The sequence below is a fragment of the Capra hircus genome, chromosome 7, assembly GCF_001704415.2.
Source record: "Capra hircus breed San Clemente chromosome 7, ASM170441v1, whole genome shotgun sequence".
NCBI classification, from domain to species: domain Eukaryota; kingdom Metazoa; phylum Chordata; class Mammalia; order Artiodactyla; family Bovidae; genus Capra; species Capra hircus.
In genome coordinates, this window is record NC_030814.1 from 89,064,146 (window position 1) to 89,085,361 (window position 21,216).

The 21,216-nt window shown below is 57.9% G+C and overlaps 1 protein-coding gene across 1 annotated transcript; it reads right to left on the minus strand.

Annotated features, from left to right (window-relative positions):
- MKNK2 (MAP kinase interacting serine/threonine kinase 2) lies at positions 9,404 to 21,010 on the minus strand. Its single transcript, XM_018050749.1, has 14 exons — positions 20,866 to 21,010; positions 20,587 to 20,722; positions 17,200 to 17,287; positions 16,992 to 17,093; positions 16,812 to 16,909; positions 14,940 to 15,019; positions 14,536 to 14,609; positions 14,191 to 14,295; positions 14,046 to 14,101; positions 13,866 to 13,961; positions 13,270 to 13,464; positions 12,471 to 12,635; positions 11,808 to 11,851; positions 9,404 to 11,557 (listed from the first exon to the last, which is right to left on the minus strand). The coding sequence occupies exons 2-14, from the start codon at positions 20,635 to 20,637 to the stop codon at positions 11,317 to 11,319; spliced, it is 1,395 nt and encodes a 464-aa protein (XP_017906238.1). The 5' UTR covers positions 20,638 to 20,722; positions 20,866 to 21,010; the 3' UTR covers positions 9,404 to 11,316.

Consider the following 21,216-nt stretch of genomic DNA (forward strand, 5'->3'; position numbering starts at 1 on the left):
TAAAGAAGCCACCTGTCAATGCAGGAGACATGGGTTCACTTCCTGGTCTAGGAGGATCCCACATGCCACAGAGCAACTGAGCCCGTGTGCCGTAAATACTCTGGAGCCTGGGGACCATGACTACTGAGCTCATGTGCCGCAACTGCTGGAGCCCTCGAACCCCAGAGCCTGTGCTCTGCAACAAGAGAGGCCACCACAGTGAGCAGCCTGCACACTGCAACGAAGAACAGCGCCCCCTTGCCACAACCAGAGAAAAGCCCAGGCAGCAAGGAAGACACAGCACAGCCAGAAATACTGAATGAATAAAACACAGCACAAACGTGCCTGGGTCCAGCCCCGGTGGATCCAGGGTAATTCGCAGGGGAGACGGAGCAGACGTCCTAGGAAAAAACTTAGTTAATTATGGATATATAGAGAGCTTAGAAACGGATAGTGTAGTAGGAAAATTAGTGGAGAAAAGGAGGCTGAAAAACTTGGTTCACGTGGAATACCAATCACCACCTACGTAGGCCACAGGCGTCTTTCCATTCTCCTGAAGGAGAGGAGGCACTGAGGCCTCCCCGGTCCGATCTTAGAAGCCCAGGCAAAATTAGCAGGCTTGGTGAGTACCCACGTACCAGATGGGAATTCAGCCAGAAGGGGAAAGAATGGCACAGGGGAATCAGTCTTTCCAGAAACTGATCCCATTTCTTTATTTTTCAGGTTTGCTTATATACTTTTTGTTATACATAGGGATGAATACAGAGTCACGCGGGGGTCAGCAGACCTGACCTTTGTCAAAATCAGGTGCTTCATATAAATGTATACAAAGGTCTTATGGGTTTTACATCATCTTCTGGCCATGAGGCCTGCTTACATTTTATGGCCCTTTCTGATAACGGTCAGTCAACCAGAAAACTTATTTTTTCCAGGGGTGATTTTTTCTTAAACCAAGCGCCACCCTCCAAATAAAGTTGCATTCCTATAGGGTGAGGGTGTAGTGGGTTACAATCAAGAAAGGAATTTACTTAGCCTAAGGTTTAACATGATTAATCTTAAAGGTTAATACTTATTTCTCCTATATGCTAGTTATATTCATTATAAGGGCAGGGAATATGGAGATTTAGCAGCAAATATTGTCTCAACAAATGAAAAACCTTTTAGCAATATAATTTCTAATCAATCTACTATACTATACTAATAATTTTCTAACTTCTCAAAAGAGTCTATATTTAGAAAGTTTTAAAGCATCTCGTGCCTCTCACGGTTGAGAGGCTGTAAACAATCACATGTGGCCAGAGGAACTCGCTCAGGCAGGCTAGATAACCTTCAGACGAGTTCGTAAGTTGAAACACTCTTGTTACGCCCAGGAATTTTTATTAACTGGAGCTGCAAGTTAACTCCTTCTCCGAGAGAAATGGTGATGGAGGACAGCCCCCCGTAAAGTCAGAGGTGTAGGTGAGAGCATAAAACAGACTCTGGTTTTGGGGGTAGATGCTCGGGAACAGGGGGTCTCCTGAGGCTCGATCTCGCCTTTGCGTAATGCCGAGGCTCCTTCCTCATGACCTTTGCCAAGGGCGGAGTTCCTCACACTGGCTCATGGCACAAATGAACCTATCTGTGAAACAGAAACACACTCCCAGACATAGAGAACAGACTTACGGTTGCCAAGGGGGAAGAGGGTAGGAGAGGGAAGGATTGGGAGCTTGAGGCTAGCAGATGCAAACTATTACATATAGGATGGGTAAACAAGGTCCTACTGCATAGCACAGGAAACTCTATTTAATATCCTGTGATAAAACACAACGGAAAAGAAAACAAACAAACAAACAAAAAAAAAAGAACGGGCATTTTCCTGGTGATCCAATGGTTAAGAATCCACCTTCCAATTCAGGGGACTCAGGTTCCATCGCTGGTCAGGGAACTAAGATCCCACGTGCCTCAAAGCAACTAGCTCCACATATCAAAACTAGACTCGAGGCAGCCAAATTAATTAATTAAAAGTGGTGACTTAAAAAAAAACGTATATATGTGTATAACTGAATTACTTTGCTGGACAGCAGAAATTACCACCATGTTGTAAATCAACTTACAATTCAATAACAAACATTTTTTTAATTCAGTAAATAAATAAATGGAAGGGAACGAACAAGACAGGCAACCAAGACTGGCAGTTCCACCCAAATGGCCCTCAATGCAGGGTTTGAAGATAAACCTTCTACCTCCTGGGGCTTCCCTAGAGGTTAGGACTCCATGCTTCCAGTGCAGGGGCCCAGGTTTGATCTCTGGTCAGGGAATTAAGATCCCACATGCCTCAAGGTGCAACCAAACATAGAAGAAAGGAAGAATGAGCAAGGGAGCGAACGAGCGACTGAGAAAGCTCTTACACCTCTGGAGAGGTAGGAGGTCTGGGGCTCAGTCACCTGAGCTCCCTCAACCTCTGCTGCTCCCTTGCCTCCAAGTCCTCGTCTCCCAGAAGGTTCTGGGCACCTAAATTCCTCACAAGGTGAAGTTGCCCCTTCCTGGCTCCTCCCTGAGCCAGGGGAGGCCCCTGATACCAAACACGCTCAGCCAAGAAGGCAAAACAAACAAGACCAGACAAGCACTCCAAAGGGTAGGCCTGCAGGTGACGTGACCTGACACACTGGGCACGGGGATGCCCCGGGTCCCATGGCAGTGGGAGGACGGTTACTCTGTTGGCAGGGCCCGCGCCACCCCTGGCTATCAGGAAAACCATGGACATTGCAAATTGAAACATTTATTCCCTTGGGATTCCTTTTCAGCCCATGGTGCAAATATATTTTACATATGTTTATTCTGGGATGTAAAGTGGTTCTGATGTGGAACTGACAAACACGTAACTTCCTTAACGACAGGAAGACAGGCAGAGAGGAGAGTGTGAGGGAGGCCGCGCTCCAGCTAAGGACACATCCGCTCCACGCCTGCGGGCGGGTGACTCCCACGGCTGCACTTCCTCCGTGTCCCCATCTGAGACACCTCCTCCCTGCTGAGATACCCAGAGCGCCCCCAGTCTCAAATGCAGGGCTTAGGGTGCTCCCGCTCCCACTGGGTCCCTGAGCCCTGCTTCCATGTCTTGCTCTGTGGTGTGCATCCTGGTGGGGTGTGCATGTGTGTTAGTCGCTCAGTCGTGTCCGACTCTCTGCAACCCATGAACTGTAGCCCACAGGCTCCTCTGCCCATGGGATTCTCCAGGCAAGGATACTGGAGTGGGTTGCATTCCCTTGTCCGGAGGATCTTCCTGACCCAAAGGTGGAACCTGGGTTTTCTGCACTGCAGGCAGATTCTTTACCATCTGAGCGACCACCAGCGGCACACCTCTGCAGATGGGGTGTATTCCCTTATGTGGCCATCAGGGGGAGTGAGACCCAAGGATCTGCACCAGCAAGGGGTAAAGGTGTGAAGGATGGGGGACCCTACTCTCCTGGTACTCCAGTGCCCTGACCCATTTTCCAGATGGGCATATTGAGCACAAACCCAGTCTCACATGCCAGGGCCAGAACCATATGGAGCTGATTAGAAGGCCAGGAGAGACCACCCATCCAGATCCCTCACTCACTCAGCCTGTCCCACTACATTTATTGAGCACCAACCATATGGCTGAGGCTCAGGACAAACAGACTGAGGATCAACCAAGGACTGGGGGTGAAACACAGATACTGGGCCTTGTGACCTGCATTCTCCAAAGGGGTAGGGAGGACAGTAGCCCCCCTAGACCAAAGAAATGTATTAATAAATAAATGAAAGGGAACTCAACCGCACTGGCCACGTTGCACCCGCTCAGTAGCCACGTGTGGTTGATAGCTGCAAAGACAGAGAACAGGCTCACTGCTCCAGGAGGTCCTACCAGAAGGCACCTGCTTCCATGGCCCCCCGATACCTTCTCCTGGGTTGGCCCAAAAGTCTGTTCAGGTTTTTCCATGACATCTTAGAGAAAAACCCAAACAAACTTTTTGGGCAACCCAATATTTTCAAGTGAGCACAAGAAATAAGTGGAGTTTTGTTTTACTTTGAGACCAAAGGGAGGAGGAACTGCAAACACACAAGTGAATAACAGAAAGTGGTTACTTGCTAATAAGATTGTAGCATGTCAGGATCCTGCTCGTGACATTGTAATAGACTTTTGCACAATGTTACCACTAGGGGAAATGTTAGTTCTTACAACTGCTGGGAATTCACTGGTCTTCCAGCAAACATTCTTAGCACAAACATTACCTCCATGACCAAATTTGTGTGTGTGCGTGCTCAGTTGCTCAGTTGTGTCCGACTTTTTTTGCAACCCCATGGACTGTAGCCCGCCAGGCTCCTCTGTCCACGGGATTTCCCAGGCAAGAATACTGGATTGGGTAGCCATTTCCCACCCCAGGGGATCTTTCTGACCCAAGGGTCAAACCCAAGTTTCCTGCATTGCAGGCAGTTTGCACCCCCTTAAATTTTAGGCCCAGGCGAGGGTCCTGGCCCAGGTTTGGAGTGGTGATGAGCAGCTTTCTCACCATGGTGTGCTTGGCATCAGTCCCCCAGTGAAGCAAGAAGCGGTCCAGGAAGTAAGGACCATGATGGGACCAGAGACTGGACAAGGGTGACCCACTGGGCTGATAACCTCAGCTGGGGGGCACCAGGGCTCCAACTCACAACCTTCATGTGGTTCTTGTACCTGTGGAGTGGATGCCCCTTTGGACACAGGGCTTCCCTTGTGGCCCAGTGGTGAAGGCTCTGCGCTCCCACTGTGAGAGCACGGGTTTGATCCCTGGTTGCAGAATTAAAGTCCCACATGCTATGCGGCGTGGTCAAAACAAAACAAAAATGCTGGCAACAGGATCGCATCCCTCTTTGTCCCCCAGTCTGTGCTGGGGACTTGCCACCAGACACTCTCCCCAAGGCCCTTCCACATCACCATCCCAGGGCCCAGATCCTGGAGGCCTCCTTGGTCCCTGAGCCAAGGATGTGGCACTGGGCAGACCCCCTCTGGTTGGCTTCCTCTCACAAGGTCATCAAAGGGAAACCAAGGCAGGAAAGAGCTGGAACTGGTAGATGTCATGGAAACCCCACAGCACCTTCCCAAAGTTGCCCACAAACCCCAAACCCTGTATGAAGGGGAGCATAAATCCCAGCAGATGGAAGAGACGAACATAGCCCAGTGTTAGGACCAGAGAGGGTTCACGGCACATGATGAACCCAGAGCCACCAGGCTCCAGACACTTGTCCAAATCCCAGAGGTGAGCAGTCGGGCTGGGAGCGCCCGGCTCATTCATGAGCCCTGCCCCAAGAACCCAGCCCTCCCTTCCTCCTTCCTGTGCCAGCTCACCCCATCCAGGCTTCAACCAACGAGGTAAGTCCTTCCTCTGACTGAATTTCATCACGCTTCACTTTAAACCAGTTTGTCTTCTTTCTGGGTGAGTCAAAGACCAGGACAGGCTGCAGTTTCCTGGGACGGGATGATGAAAGAAGCTGTGAGGATGAACCACCAGGAGGGCCTGGTGTGCGGACTAATGACAGCATTGGGAACAAAACCTGCAACAAATCCCTGAACTCTAGGGTGGAGACGCCAGTGCTGGTGATAAATCACTCTCCCATACACTGAGTGAGCACTTACTGTGTCCCAGACTCAGTACAGACTCAGTCCTGTCATCTTTTTCATTCTTATTGCAGGGAAATTCACAGAATATGAAATTCACCCATTTAAAATGAACACTTCAGGGAATTCCCTGATGGTCCAGTGGTTAAGACTCCAGGCTTCCATTGCAAGGGGCACAGGTTCAAACCCTGGTGGGGAAGCCAAGATCCCACCTACTCCATGGCACAACCAAATAAGATAAAATGAAGACTTTAGCAGCATTTAGCATATTCACAGGGCTGTGTAACCATCACTTGTAGTTCCAGAACATTCCATCACCCCAAAAGAAACCCAGTGCCACCGGCTGTCATCCTCAGCCCCTGACAACCAGGAACTCACTCTCTGTCTTCATGGATTTGCTTGTTGTGGACGTTTCACATAAGTGGGATCACACATTATGTGACCTTTTATATCTGGCCTATTTCACGCTATTTTTTAAATAAAATTTCTTTTTTAAAAAACAGTTTTGAGAGACTTCCCTGGTGACCCAGTGGCTGACTGCATGCTCCTCTTGCAGGAGGCCTGGGTTCAATCCTTGGTTAGGGAACTAGATCCTGCAAACTGCAACTAAAGATCCTGCATGCTACAATTAAGTCAGCAAGAACAGGACTGGGAGCTGACTGTGGCTCAGATCACGAACTCCTTATTGCTAAATTCAGGCTTAAGTTGAAGAAAGTAGGAGAAACCACTAGACCATTCAGATATGACCTAAATCAAATTCCTTATGATTATACAGTAGAGGTGACAAATAGATTCAAGGGATTAGATCTGGTAGACAGTGCCTAAAGAACTATGGGTGGAGGTTTGTAACATTGTACAGGAGGCAGTGACCAAACCTATCCCAAAGAGAAAGAAATTCAAGAAGACTAAGTGGTTGTCTGAGGAGTCTTTACAAATAACTGAGGAGAGAAGAAAAGTGAAGGGCAAAGGAGAAAGGGAAAGACATACCCAACTGAATGCATAGTTCCAGAGAATAGCAAGGAGAGATAAGAAGGCCTTCTTAAATGAATAATGCAAAGAAATAGAGAAAAACAATAGAATAGGAAAGACTAGAAATCTGTCCAAGAAAATCAGAGATACCAATGGAACATTTCATACAAGGGTGGGCATGATAATGGACAGAAATGGTAAGGACCTAACACAAGCAGAATAAATTAAGAAGAAGTGTCAAGAATACACAGAAGAACTATGCAGGACCTAATGCAACCTAATAAATAAATCAGTTCAGTTCAGTTCAGGCGCCAGACCTCCCTGTCCATCACCAACTCCGCAGTTTACCTAAACTCATGTCCATTGAGTCGGTGATGCCATCCAACCATCTCATCCTCTGTCGTCCTCTTCTCCTCCTGCCTTCAATCTTTCCCAACATCAGGGTCTTTTCAAATAAATAAATAAGTATTTCTTTAAAAAGAGTTTTAAGGGACTTCCCTGGCAGTCTGGCAGCTAAGACTCCAGCCTTCCAACGCAGGGAGGCGTGCGTGCTTTACAAGCTGGGACGATAATACAAAGTGTCGGGACGTACACTAGCCCCGTTTTCCCTATCCTTAGCACTGTGGAGGCTCGGGGAGGGCAGCTCCAGAATCACCCGTGATTCCTCGGAATCTCGGGGTGACAGATCCAGTTTGCAGAAGCCCTGGACCAGCTGCCTGCCTTGAGCTCCGTTTCCCGTGGCGCAAACAGAAGGCGCCAACGCCACCCCGGAAAGCCTTCAGCTCCTTTGTCTCCAGGATTTTCCTGCCACTCCTCCACGAGACGTGGAAGGGCCCGGGCCGGCCGTGAAAGGGGCGGGGCCGGCCTGGGATGGGTGGGGCCGGCCGTGAAAGGGGCGGGGTCGGCCTGGGAGGGGTGGGGCCGGCCGTGAAAGGGGCGGGGTCGGCCTGGGAGGGGTGGGGCCGGCCGAGAGGAAACCGCAAACATGAAACTTAGGGCTGCAGCTGAGAGAACAAGCTGTGCCTGGTGGCCGGGTCTTGGCAGGCGGCAGGGGGCAGGCAGAGGTCAGTGGCGTGGCCTGGCAGGGCTGGGCAGGGCCCCATGCCACCTGGGAGGGTGGTGGCTTAGCATGTGGCACCCACCCCATTTCCCTCGCATGTGCCAGGCCGGGCAAGGGACAGCATTGAGCCCGGGCTTTGGGGAAACTAGGCAGGGGGCCATGGTCCTGGCTGGGGCAGGGTAGCTGTGGGGTTTGAGAAGAGGGCTCCAGAGGGCGGCTGAGCAAATGCAGGAGCGGGGCCAGGCTCCAAGGTATCCCTGAAGATTCCTCAGGTAGGGCCAAGTCAGGGAGGAGGTGCCACTTGCCAAGCCTGGGGTCCTAGGGGATCCCAGTGCCTACACCTTTCTAGGAAGCCTTCCGAGCAGCTGGGAGAGCCCCCTTTGAGCCCCACTTCGCAACATCCAGGCTGTCCCTAAGCACCGCTAGATACCACTCCCTGCAAAGCACCTATCTGCTCTGTGGGCTCCACCCTTGTAGGCCTGTCAGCCCTCACTGGGCTGGCTGCAAGGGAGACAGTGGTGCCCCACGGGGTCCTTTGGCCCCTAGCCCACACTCCACATGGCATCAAGATCAGTCCTTCTGAAATGACATCCAATGGGGCCTGTGCCCTGCTCGCATTCCTTCTAGGGGTGTCTACCCAGGGGCAATGAAACAACATCCAGACAAACATATGCTACGTGTTCTTAGCAGCACAACTCGCTACTCCAGAAAGCAGGACGCCTCAATGTCCATCGGTGGGTAGCAGATAAACACAGTGTGGTCCAGACAATGGGGCTATGACTCAGGTGTGAAGAGGAGTGAGGCACCAACGCACGCTGCAACACATGTGAATCTTGAGGACGTGCTGTTTGGAGACAGAAGCCAGACACACGGAAGGCTCCAGGGGCTGATCCTAGACTGGCCCATTCCAGGCCCTGCAGAGGATTTCCCCCCTCCAACCCTTTGGTGGCACCACATGGTATGATGTTAGTTCCCCAACCAGGGATGAAACCCATGCCCCCTGCATTGGCAGCACGTTGTCCTAACCGCTGGACTGCTTTCTTCTTGCCTTCTTGCTGTGCTACCTGCTGGTTTCACCTGGCTTTTCCTCAAGACCCCTGCTGTCAGATGAGGGAACTGATAAGCACAGCAGTCTGAAAGGGCCTGGAGTTCCAGCCTGTCTGCTGTCCTTAACCACTGGACTTCACAGCCCCCTACCCTTTGGCTTCTGCCTCCCGGAAGCCCTCCCTAACACACTGCTTCTCCCTCTTCCCACCAGGATCTGAAGTCAGCCCTGGCTGTCCAGCAAAGACCTGCAGGTGGCAGGAATATAATCACAGTTGAGAAAGGAGTCTAGAGAGGGAGGAGGGCCAGCCATGAGGGGGAGGTCTGAATTACTGGGTTTTGTTGAATTAGGTTGCATTGTCCAGAGGTGCCCCGCCCCAACTCAAAGCTGTTTTCCTCCCTCCCTTTGGACCTGGGACAGCTGCTTGCTGATCTCCACTGACCTTGGACTTGGGGAGGCCATGCAGCATGACTTCTGAAGCCAGGCTGCTCAGATCAGCCAGCCACATGAGGAAGCCCAAGTTACACAAGAGACCCCTGTGGGCACCTGGCCCAAGTTCCGGCCTCAGCATGAGCCCAGCCCACGGTGATGAACCTTCCCAGTGGAGGACCCAGGTGTCCTAGCGCAAGGACAAACTGAGCCTTTCAAGCCCTGTCTGCATCCTTGACTCATAGCACCGCCAGGAATAACAACATGGGACACTAGGTTTGGGGCAGTTTGTTGCAGGACAACGGGAAAGCCGCAACGTGAGCATGCAAACGGGTTTTTATGACTTTTATTAAATCCTTACAAAACAGAATACAAAATTCCGGCATTGACAGTTGGTGAAAAGGAAAACTTCTGAGCTGTATCAGCTCACCTGGTAGAGTGGAGTTAAAGTGCTTGGATGTTTTTCCCCCACTTTAAATTTTTTTTTTTTTTTTTTTTTTTACCCATCTTAACGTTGAAACACTGCTGTGCCCCCTTCCCCCAGCGCCGGAGCAGCCTGAGAGCCAGGCTCATTCACAGTAACGGTTCTGACCAGTCCTCCGGGCCGCACTGTTCGAGACAGCGAGGAGGAAGTGGATGTCCCACCTTTGGATTTAAAAAAAAAAAAAAGCGGCTCACAGCTCAGCTTTCCCGAGTAAAATGGCCATGGCGCCTCGCAGCGGGCGAGAGTCCGTTTGTTTCTTTTTTTTTTTTTTTTACAAAAAGGCAGAATTCTCGGCTGCAAAACGTGGAATCACAAATGGGAGAGAAATGATGGCGGGGGGTTGCCTCCCCACCCCCGGAATCTTTGGAAAGGCCAGTCCACAGATCCGGCGGGCGGGGAGGGGAGGCGGCCCCCACCAGCCACCTAGGACTGTGGCAACATCCAGACGTGGGGGGACCACCGAGACTGCGCCCGAGCTCCCCACACCTCGAACCCCTCCCCCCGCATTCAAGTATTCTTCAAGAACAGGGAAGGGAAGTCAACTTTTGTTTTAGAAAACTAACGAAACAGAACGAACGACTAGAAGCCAGATCGGGGTACCCGCAGAAGCCGGCCGGGACCCTGGGGACCGCCTGCCCGCGCCCGCCACCCCTCCCCCGCCCCCGTCCCGGCAGAAGCCCCTGTGCACGTAGAAAAGGAAGCCTGTGTATTGCATAGTGTCTCCCACCCGAAGCCCAGGCGTCAGATCGGGGAGGGCCCAGACTCCCCAGACCGGCGGGTCACGCGACAACGTCTGACTCGGGCGCGGGCGGACCGGGCAGCAGCTGCGGCCTTTTCCTGAAGGTGGGCGGGGCAGAGACGCCGCCCGGGGTGGGGGAGGGGGGCTGACGGGGCATCCACACCGGACCCGCGGGGCTGCCGGGCAGGACGTGGCCGTGGTCAGACTGAGCCCTGAGAAGGGGCACTCGGGTGCCCGGGTCTGGGGTCCGTGGGACCCCCACGTCGGCTGACGGGCGCCTGTCCAGCCCCTCCCGCTTGCCCTGGCGCCCTCCTCCCGGGTGGGCAGTCCCCAGTGGAAGGGCCAGAGGAGGGCCCATCAGCTGCAGCTTAAGGTCAAGGTTCGAGGGAGCCCCGATTGTCAGTCGGCGGGAGGGGTGGGGTGTCCAGTGGGCGTCACTCCGCCCTCCCCGCCCCAGGCTCCGCTCCCGCGACTGCGGAGACCTGAGAAACCCCCGGCCCCGCCGCCCACCAGGGTGTCTATGGGGAGGGGAGAAGCTGCCGTCTCATCCAGGGGAGGTGGGGGTGGACCGGTCCCTGAAAACACCGCGAGGGCCGGAGAGGGCGGCGGGGCCCCGCCCGGCCCAGGAGACGCCACGCCCTCCTCTCTTGAGTCCCGCGGGGGGAGGGAGGGGCCTTCACAGTGGCCCAGGCGTCCCGGGCCGGGCGGCGGGAGGGAGGGCCCACCCAGCCGCGCGCCCGCAGCTCTCCTCCCCCCGGAGCCTGCTTTGCTTTTAACACCATTGGAAGAGGGGGTTGCGGGGAGAGAAAAAGAAAGAAAAAAAAAAAAAAAACCAACAGCAAAAACCTTATATAAAAAGACCCCCGAGCTGAGCAGAGCGCCTCGGAATCCAGCCGGGAGGGGGAAGGAGGGGATGGGGGGAGGGGAGCCCGCTGGTCATGGCGGGCGGGCAATAGCTTAAAAAATCTTTTTAGATCTGACAGGTGGGGAAGGCCTATGTACAGAGGGAAGGAAGGCGTCACGCGTGGTCTCCCACCAGGACCACGGGGGCCGCGGACAGGCTGGCGCGCTGCCGCCGCTGGGCCAGCTTAGACTGGGAGGGCGGGGACAGCTGCAAGCAGCGTGAGGTAGCTCGGATGACCACGGGCTGGCCCTGCTCCGCCTCCTCCTCCGCGGCGTCTTCCTCGCGCTGGGCCAGCTGCCGGTTCATGGCAATGGCCTCGGCCGCGAACGAAGTGAGGTCTTTGGCACAGCTGTTCCTGGGGACCGGGCGGGGGTGGGGGTCACCAAGGAGGGACCGCAGACCCTAAGAGGTCCCAGTTTCCGATGGGTGGGTGTGGGGCTGGGGCAGCAGTGGGTTGGAGCCCCCCCTGGAGTCACAAACCCTGCACCTAATAGAAGGACACCCAAGCGCTTGGACAGCTTCCCTGCCCCAGGACTGAAAGGGTTTTTTACATCTTAACATTTAGCGCCCCTCATGGACTTGGGGCTCCCCACTTAGGGCCTCACCTCTGCAGGACCATGGGCGTGGGCAGGGTGTTCTCCGGGGCGCACTGCAAAAAGACAGGAGAGGCGAGGTTAGAGAGGAGAGCCCGCCCGCCCGCGTGGCACCCGGCTGACTCTGAGAACACCAGAGTACAGGGGTGGTGAACGCAGCGCACCTGCGGGTAACCCGCCAAGTTGGGGGCGGGCCTGCCTCTCAGCACAGCTGCCCCTTCAGGTGGTTCCCAGCTCCTGGAAGAGGGTGGAAGCCCCCTCCACCTTGAGTCTTTGCTCCCCACGGTGCCGACCTTTGGCCTAAGCACCTGCCCCCTGGGACGACCACTGGGCAGAAGACAGACACATCGCGCTTTTCCCAGACTGGTGGGTAGAGAGCCTGGAACTGCCGTTGGCAGGCCATGAATCTACCTTGGCTTGCTGCCCGAGTGCCACCTGGCTGACCTCAGCTTGATGCTGTTCGAGAAGAGGCCCCAGCACCTCCTGGACACAGAGCCTGGCAACAAGGAGCGCCTGCAGTGCAGATTGAACTTGGCCAGCAGGCAGTGGGGGTTTCCCTACTGTGCCCTAGCTCACTCTGGGGCTCTTCGACCCTTGCTCTGAGTAACCCTGGCCCATTGGCAGAGGCTTGATGGAGGTCTGAGTACTCCCACGCTTCCTGGGGCTCCCACTCACCCCCTGCACCCAGGGGTGCTGCAGGACTTGGGCAGCGCTCAGTCTCTGCTTGGCATCGCGGACGAGGAGCTTGGAGATGAGGTCTTTGGCAGCAAAGGAGATGTGGGCCCAGTCCTTATCTGGAAACTCGTACTTGCCCTCCTGGATGCTCTCAAACAGCATGTTCTGGAGAGGACACGGGGAGAGGGGTCAGCGGCAACTAGCAAGGGCTGAGGCCATGTCCCCAGTGCCTGGATGGGCAAGCCCAGACCTGGAGGAGCACCCCTCCTCCACCACATCCTGTGTGACCTGGGCCTGGGCTTAGGGCAAGTGTTCTGAGCTCAGCTAGCAAAGCAGAGGTACTGGGAGGCTGGGCCAGAGAGTGGCTTCCGGGAGGTACTTGGGCTCTACTGGAGTGAGCTGAATCAAGGGGAAATCAGGCCATGACGCCTGAGCCTCAGGTGGTCTATAGAAGGCTAGAACCTGACCACCCCAAACCATAGGCCTTGCCTTTGGAAACGAAGAGGCAGTGGCCTGCTAATGTGGCCAGCGGTTGGAGGCCAAGCCCTGAGGGGTGCTCAGAGGTACACGAGACAGGATCTGCGGTTGGGTGTGGGTTTGTGTGCAAACAGGGCAGCCCTGGGGGGTGCACGAGCCGGTCCCCAGGGTAGCGGGTAAGTGTGTACATAGACCAGGCCTTGGGGTGCACCAGGCAGGCCGCGGTGAAGGTGCACAGCCTGTGTGTATGAGTGTGTGTGCAGGCCGAGGCAGGCCTGGCGGGGTGCTGGGGGAGGGGTGCACAGCAGGCCGCCACTCGCACCTGGCAGGCGGGGCAGGCCTCCCCGCGGTCCCAGCCGCAGTCGCTGCCGCAGTGGCCCACGAAGGGCGGATAGCCGCTGAGCAGGATGTATAGGATGACGCCCAGGCTCCAGAGGTCGCAGCGCTTGTCGTAGATACTGGCCTCCTCGCTGAAGGCCTCCACTACCTCCGGGGCCATGTACTCCGCGGAGCCGCACTGTAGGCGAAGGCAGGGCTTTAGGGCCGGCGGAGGCGGGAGGGGGCTCACTGACTTGGACTTCCTGAAGCCCGTGCCCGGCCAATCAGAGGCTACTAAAGAAAACAGCCCCGCCTTCGCCCTGCCGGCCAATCAGAAGCCACCGAGGGAGCCAGCCCCACCCCACCCCTCACCCCCACCCAATCAACAGGTGCCGGGAGCACGCCCAGGCCCACAGCCTCGGCTGCGGCCCTGCCCAGCCAATCAGCGGCTGTTGCTAAGCGGAAGCTCAAACTTTGAGGCCTCAGCAGTCAAGCAGGATCCACACCTTGAGGTTATGCAACTGCGGTCTGGGACCGGATTCGGGACCATTCCCGCCCCCTCCGCCCCTGCCAGCACTGCCCCTCCTCGCAGGCCCTCACCGGAGTGAGCAGTTCTGGGGTGGAGATGGGGGAGCAGTCCCCGTTGAGTTTGATGCCACTGCCCAGGTCAAAGTCGCAGATCTTCACGGGGGACACCTGGGTGGGGTTGGAACGGGCTGTGAGGGCTGGGTCCTAGGGGCTTGGTCCGAAAGGAAGGCCACCCCCTTCTGTACCCCTCACCTGGTTGGGGTGCTCACAGAGGATGTTTTCCGGCTTTAGGTCCCTGTGGGCGATGCCTGCCAGGAGAACCAAGAACCAAGGTCAAGGGTGGGTGGGCACGCTTTTCAGGGGTCCTGGGCAGGTGGACTGGGTGCAAGCCACCCACCTTTGTTGTGCAGGAAGTCCAGGGCACTGGCTACATCCTGCACCACCACGCTGGCCTCCAGCTCATTAAAGTGCCGCCGCTTGTGTATGTGGCTGAGAATGGAGCCTGGGCCAGAATACACAGGTGTCACCTCCACTGCCCAATGCCCAGCACCCACCCCACCCTGGCAGGGAAGCCCCCACTCTGGCTTCTTTGAGTCCAAAGTACTCCAATCTGAGCTGGGGCCACCACCCTGGACCCCTAAGGTCCCTCTGATGGGCAGGCCCCCTGGAAGTTTCTCCTTGGTGGCCCTGAGCCCCCAGGCCCATCGGGATCCAGACAGAAATTGCGCCAGGCCACACGTACCACCCCGCATCTTCTCAAACACCAGGTAGAAACGGTCCTCCTCCTCAAAGAACTCAATCAGCTCGAGGACGTTCCTGGGGTGCAGGGCAGAGGGGCAGGGGAAGGGTTGAGGCTTCCTCAGGCCCGCGTGCAGCCACAGCCACAGCCCTGCCCAGGAGGGGTGCACCTCCTCCACCTCCACCTGCCGGCAGGAGGCATGGGCCTAGGGCCATGGGCCTGCTTCCACCTTGCCCACCTCGGACTGTCTGGCTTGCCCACCACTGGGCCCACCCACAATACAGGGCCTGGCACACAGTGGGTGCTCATTAAGTGGCCACTGTGGGTGATGAGGAGGCTCTTGGGCCCATTTATCCACTGAAAGGTGGCTAGGGGCCCAGTGCTGTGACGAGGCTAGGTCACATTACCTGTGTCCCTGGCACTGATACAGCATCTCCACTTCCCTGAAAACCCTGCTCCGAATGTGGCCCGGCTGCTTCTCAATGATCTGAAACGGCCGGGGGTGGGGGATATAGGAGTGGTAAGGACAGACACACATACAGAAACACAACTGGGCCAGCCGGATCCTCCACAGCCCGCCAGAAACTTCCCCTGGGTCATGCCTGAAACTCATCAGAGCTTAGACTTTTAAGCTCCGGAAAGCAGAGCTCTCCTATGGGGGCCCAGAATTTACCGGAAGTCAAACTGTGGTGTCAGCACAAACGGGGCAGCATGTCCCCAGAGGCCTCCCAGGAGGGGTGACATGGCAGGAGAGACAGAGAGGAGCTGGAGCTCTCCTTCTGGAGCAGGCCGATTTGGACCTGGAGCCCCTGCAACTTATCCCTTCAGGGCAGCAGGTTCTTTAGACGAGGTGCCCCCCCACCCCACCGCCCAGAGCAGGAGACTGGGGGTCACTGTGGTGACTCACACCCCACCCAGGGGAGTAGGGGCGCCTGGGGCAACTAGCTCCCGCCAAGCTCTCTTCCTTCCCCGGGCACCACATCACCACATCTTGTCTCCCAGTCCCATGCTAATCTGGGGAACACCCCCAGCACCTGCTGGGACCTTCCTCCTAGGCTGGACCTTGGGCTCCCTCTCACTGGGTGGGTGGGCAGGCTTGGTCACCAGCATGCTTGGGGCTTCGGCCCACCAGCAGCCTAGGGGAATGCCTATGGTGTGTTCTGCTGGCCAGGCTCCAGCAACAAGCTGGCACCATGTCCACTGGCCAATGGGCCGTCACCCGAAGTGCTCTCCCACCTGTCGAGTGACAGATACACCTGCCCCACAGATTCCAGGGGCTCCTTGACACAGTGCCACCAGTCATGCCCTTCTGGAGTTAACTGAACCTCATCCCATCTCCTGGGAACATGGCTAGGGCCCCCACTCCATGGAGGAGACAGCAGTCCCTCTCAGGAGGGATGTGGCCTTCTGGGGTTCCCACCTAAACACCTAGAATAACCACTCCCCGCCTTGGTCTCCCTGTCCGTCAGAGTGACAGGAGCCAGCCTGCCCAGCAGGGCCCGTAGAAAGGAGGGTTCGGGAGCCCCCCAACCATGCAGAGAGTGCTTGATGCTAGGTGTCCAGTCCTGTGGCACCATCACCCACCCCACCTGGGCACTCCCAAGGGGCAGGGGCCACAGCCACCCAGGTCACCAGGCTTCCGCCAAGGCCTGAGGTTTCCAGCCAGTTCTGCTTGCCTTGGAGTACCTGGCCCTCCTTCCTGGGCAACCAGCCTCCCATGACCTCACCCAGCCCAGAAGCCTGGAAGGCTTCTCAGAAGGTGGGGTCTGATGCCTGGCCAGGCACACAGGCTGCGTGGCCACACCCTGGGTCAGGGCAGCACAGGGTAGGCAGGAGGCTCTCACAGGCCTGCCCTGGTCTCCCCAGCTGCCCACCTCCCCAGACTCAGAGTACAGGGTTTTGATCTCTGTATCAATGCCCAGAAGCATTCCTTAGCCCTGGAACAGGAGCCTGAATGACCCAGCACAGGAGCACTGGCTCTGACTGAACCCCCAGCTCTCGGTGACCCCTCTGGCAGCAAGTTCTTGGCCACCTGTGCTGGCGTGCCACCCCTGGTCACTTCTCACCTGGACTTGGGGGCTCAGCCTGGGCTGACCTAGATTCCCAGGGGTGGCCTGAGTCACCAGCCTTGGGGCCATTTTTAGACATTGGTTTTCCCCGGCTGTCAGTCTGGCAGCTCAGATGCCAGCTCCCTTCCTTCTGCCACCTCAGGTGGTGCCAGACCCTGGCGCTGCTGGGGAGAGGCAAGGGGCGTGCTCCGGTGCCATGGGCTGGCTCACCTTGACAGCATACTCCTGGTTGGTGATGAGGTTGATGCAGGTCTGCACACGGGCATGGGCACCCTCCCCAAGCACGTCCTCCTGCAGCTGGTAGACATCTGTGGACCCGGCGGTGGAGGTGAGAGCCTCCCTGGGCCAGCCCATCTTCCCAAAGCTCCCACCCCGGCCCGCTCCACTCACCTTCAAACTTGCCCGAAAAGCTGTCAGTGGCCCGGCATCTCTTCTTCTTTTTGCCTCTCTTCTTGGCATCAGGGATGTCGATGGGCTGGCTCGTGGGCATATCTGTGCCGGGAGGGCTGGAGGTAAGGCCCACCCAGCTTGGGAGGCGGCCCAGCCCCCCGCTACCCCGCTCCACCACCAGAGATGTGCCCTCCCCTCAGCCCCTCACCAGGGCGGGTTGGGCACTCTGGGCTGAAGTCAGGCTCCCCGTGGCGGGCCTGGTCTAGGGTGAAGGCCAGCTCGAAAGGATTCTGCCCCTGCAGGAGAGGAAAGGACAGAGCTCAGGCCCTCTCCCTGTCCACACACTGAGGGGCACAAAGCCTGGCTTTGCCAGGCCACCAGAAAATTGACCCTTCACTCCCCACCTGCAGCCGTCAGGGCCTATGCTGAGGGGATGTGGTATAGGAAGAGGCTGGTTGCAGGTAGGGAGTGTCGCTTCCCAGGCCAGGCCTGAGTTACCGTGGGGCCCAGGCTGTGTCATGAGCCCTGGTCTGTTCACCTGCAGGATGGGGCCAGCACCACTACCTGGCACAGGGATCAAAGGTGTGGGGCAGCCACTGGGAGGGACTGAGTCACTGGCTTCCCTGGGTGGGGCTGCCAGCCAGGTGGCCCTGCCTACTTTCCCATGGCCTCCTGGACTCAGTTTTCCCCTCTGTGAAATGGAGCAGCATGGTCCCCTTTGCTTCACACTGTCCTCTTGTCCCCACTGCACCTTCTTCCCACCACATTGCCTGTGATGTGCCCCCATCCCCCAACTCTGAGCCTCCTCTCCTGCTCTCACCCCCTCCTCGTCTGCTTTCAGATCCTCAGCACCATGACCCATGCAGGGACACAAGGGAGAGGTGCCTACGGTCTCCCACATGGGCACTGGCTGCTCCCTGCCCAGCCCTGCCCTGGCCACAGCCCACAGGAGGGAACCCCTCACAGGCCCTGGTGTCCAGCTAAGGAAACAACCCATGTAGCAAGCAGGGGCCAGCTCAAGGTCACCCCCTACAGCCTCCAGGTCCTCTGCAAGGGACCCTAACCCAGGAACAAAGGTGGCTAGGGTTCCTCCCAACAAAAGACAACTGGGATAAATATGTTCCTGCAGAGCAGGTTGAGCGTGATGACTGGCAGCCATGGCAAGGCACGAGGGTCGGGACGCTGAGGCCCACCAGCTCAGCTTGCTCTCCTGAGCTCAAACGAGTCAGGGCAGACCAGGTGGCCAGGGCTTCAGGTGGGTGTGGGGGCCCTGCACACACAGCCATGGTGCCAGCCCTGACACTGGATGACTTGGGTCAAGTTGCTGCCCCTCTCTGGGCCTTGGAACAACTGGACCCAGGGCTTTGGCAGGAGGGCCATCTGACAGAGAAGAAATGCCAGGAGACCCTCCAGGAACACCCAGGGGTCCACCGGCAGAAGAGGCTAGGCCAGATTCCTTCAGACAGGAGGCCTGGAAGCCAGTCCGGCAGCAGAGGGGCAGGCAGAGGTCAGAGGGAGCGGCTGAAAAACAGGCGTGGGCCCGCCCGGACTCCCCACCCGCCTGCAGATAGTTGCTAGGAGGCCCAGCGGGCGGGGGCGAGGGAGGGAGGCAGCACTGCAGCCAGTGTGCGCGGGCTCAGCCACCAGCCCCTACCCTGCCTGCCCAGGGCTCTGGCACCCATGGGGTCAGGGACACAGCTGCGCCAGCGCTGGCATTCTGCTCCGATAAGTTGGCGCCGAGTGACCACCTCCACCGGGGAGGAGAGTAGGGGTAGCACCGTGGGGGTGATCAGGAGTGGACGTGAGGCTCGGGGCCAGCAGCTCCTCACCAGCTACCCAACCCCAGCCTACTGATCTGAGCACCTGGGGGAATCGTAGGACTACCGAAGGGTGCAAGGACCTGAGGGAGCCTCTGGGTCCTGACCAACCCCCTGCCCCGTCCTAGCCTCCAGTGCAAAGAGCACTGGAGAAGAGATGGCCAAGCCATCAAGATGAAGGGACAGCAGGCCTGCTCCTGTGTCCTTGTCACCACGTGCAGAGGGCCTGCAGGGTGGGGTGGGGGGAAGGCCCTCGCCTTCCAAGCCTCTACTTTCCCATCTTAAAAGGGGGAAAACACATCAGAGACATCTGGCAGACCAGGGGAGCAGCTGGGTGCAGCTGGAGGAGATGCTGAGAGTGGCCAGCCCTGGCCACCAAGAGGGCCACCTCAGAGCTAGGACTCCCTGCCCAGGGTCCCTCCAACTCCCTCAGGGCTCCCACAGTCCCACCTCGGTACAGGGCTGTTGTGTGGCCTGCAGAGGCCAGTCCGTGCTACCAGGCAGTGTACCCAGACCAGGCCTAGGCCTGGCTGCAGGCCTCCAGTCAGCAGGCCTTGGCAGGAGATGGGTGGAACCATCCAGAAAGTTCAAGTGTGCTTTGGCCACCATGCTGGCCCCACATGCTAACCCCATCTTGGCTCCCACCCAGCCCCCAGAGGGGACAGACCACTACCAGGGATGTCTCTCGTCCACCCTGCTCCTGCCCAGTCCCAAACACTTGGACATTCCAAGGCTGGAGCTGCCCTGGGAGGCAGGGGGAAGCCAGGATGACAGGCGTGTGGGCAGGGGCGGGGCGCTGGCCTGGGACGCTGCCTGGATGGGCTGGGAATTTTAACCTAGTCTCAGCTTGCTCCTCCTACTGTGGCTGCAGTTCACCTGTAGGCACTGGAGCTCAAGCATGCACATACACAGACACAGACACACACACACCCAGGTCCTGCCTTCTCTACAGGGCAACAGGTCCTTGCCCAAGAAGGCCCAGGGAAGCCATTACATAACCCGGCCAGTGGGGTGGGGTAGCCATTGACATCACTGCCTCCCCAGGGCCAGGCTCTGTGGGGCCCCTGCCTAACACCTGCCTGCCCCCACCAGACTCGCTCATCTGAGACCAGAACTCGACTGCCACAGCCATGGGGCCGCCACAGAAACTTCCTGCTCTGACAGGAAATAGCACTTGGGCCTGGGGTGTCTGGGAGGTGCAGAGCTGGGAAGGCATTCAATCCACTGCCGCATTCTGTAGACCACCCAGGAGGGTGTCCCAGGGACTGCAGCCCTGTCTGGGGCTCCTGGGAGGAAGGACCCAACAGACCCTCCCAAGCCCTCCCATGACGCTGGGGACAGGACTATGGCTGCTGACTACCCCAGCAGTGCACACTAGTTGGGGTCTGCAGGGAACACACAGCCAGGGGCCCTCATGGGCAGGGGCCCCCCAGTTCTGCCTGGGGTTCTTGGAGTAAAGACCCCAGAGGCCCCAGGGCACTAGGGACTGACTGTGGCATACTGAATCCCTCCTCATACCAGCACATGCCTGGCTGGGGTCTTCATGGGTACACATGGGTAGAGGCCCCACAGACTGGGGAGCTCCTGGAAGAAAGACCCCACAGGTCCCAGGGTGCTTGAGACTGGACTCTGGCCCAGGATCACCTCCCCCCGCAATGAATACCAGGCTGGGGCAGCCCCAGGCAAAGGGTGAGGCTGGCATGAGCCGCGGGAACTGGGGGCGGGCTCCAAGTCCAGTGGTCCCGCCCTGGGCACCCCCAAACCGACCTGACCCTCACCTTGAAGGAACGGTGGAAGCCCTGAAGTTCGGCTGTTTTCTTCTGCACCATCTTCTGTCCGGGCCCCGCCAGCGGGGGAGGGGACGCGGGGCCCGGAGGGGCGGCCCGTGGGAGAGGGGCGGCAGGGGAGGGGACCCTGAAGGCGGGAGCAGACAAAGGAGGGCGTTGAGTGGCCGCGGCCGGCTGCGCCGGGAGCCCAGGGCGGCGAGGCTCCGTGGGGCCCGATCCCCGCGCCCGGACCGGGGCCGGGCCGGGCCGGAGTCGCAGGGCCACACTCACCGGGGTCGGGCTCGGGCCGGGGCCGCAGTGCCGCCGCCCGAGACGCGCAGCCCGGACCCCGCTGCGCGGACCGCGCGGGGAACAGCGCCGCCACCGCCGCTGCCACCACCGCGGACTCCTCGGCCTGGGCCGCCACCGCCGAGAGGAGCCGGGCGCGTCGCGTCGCCTCCGCCTTTATAGGCCAGGCTCGGCCCCGCCCCGACGCAGACCCCACCCCTCTGGGCTCCGCCCATGCGCACACGGCAGGGGCGGGGCTGGAAGGCCCCTCCGGCTATGGGGAGTGTCTGCGCGCCTGCGCCGTGCGTGGCGCGGGGCTCCGGGCGCGGGACCCGGGAAGGATCTTGGCTTGCT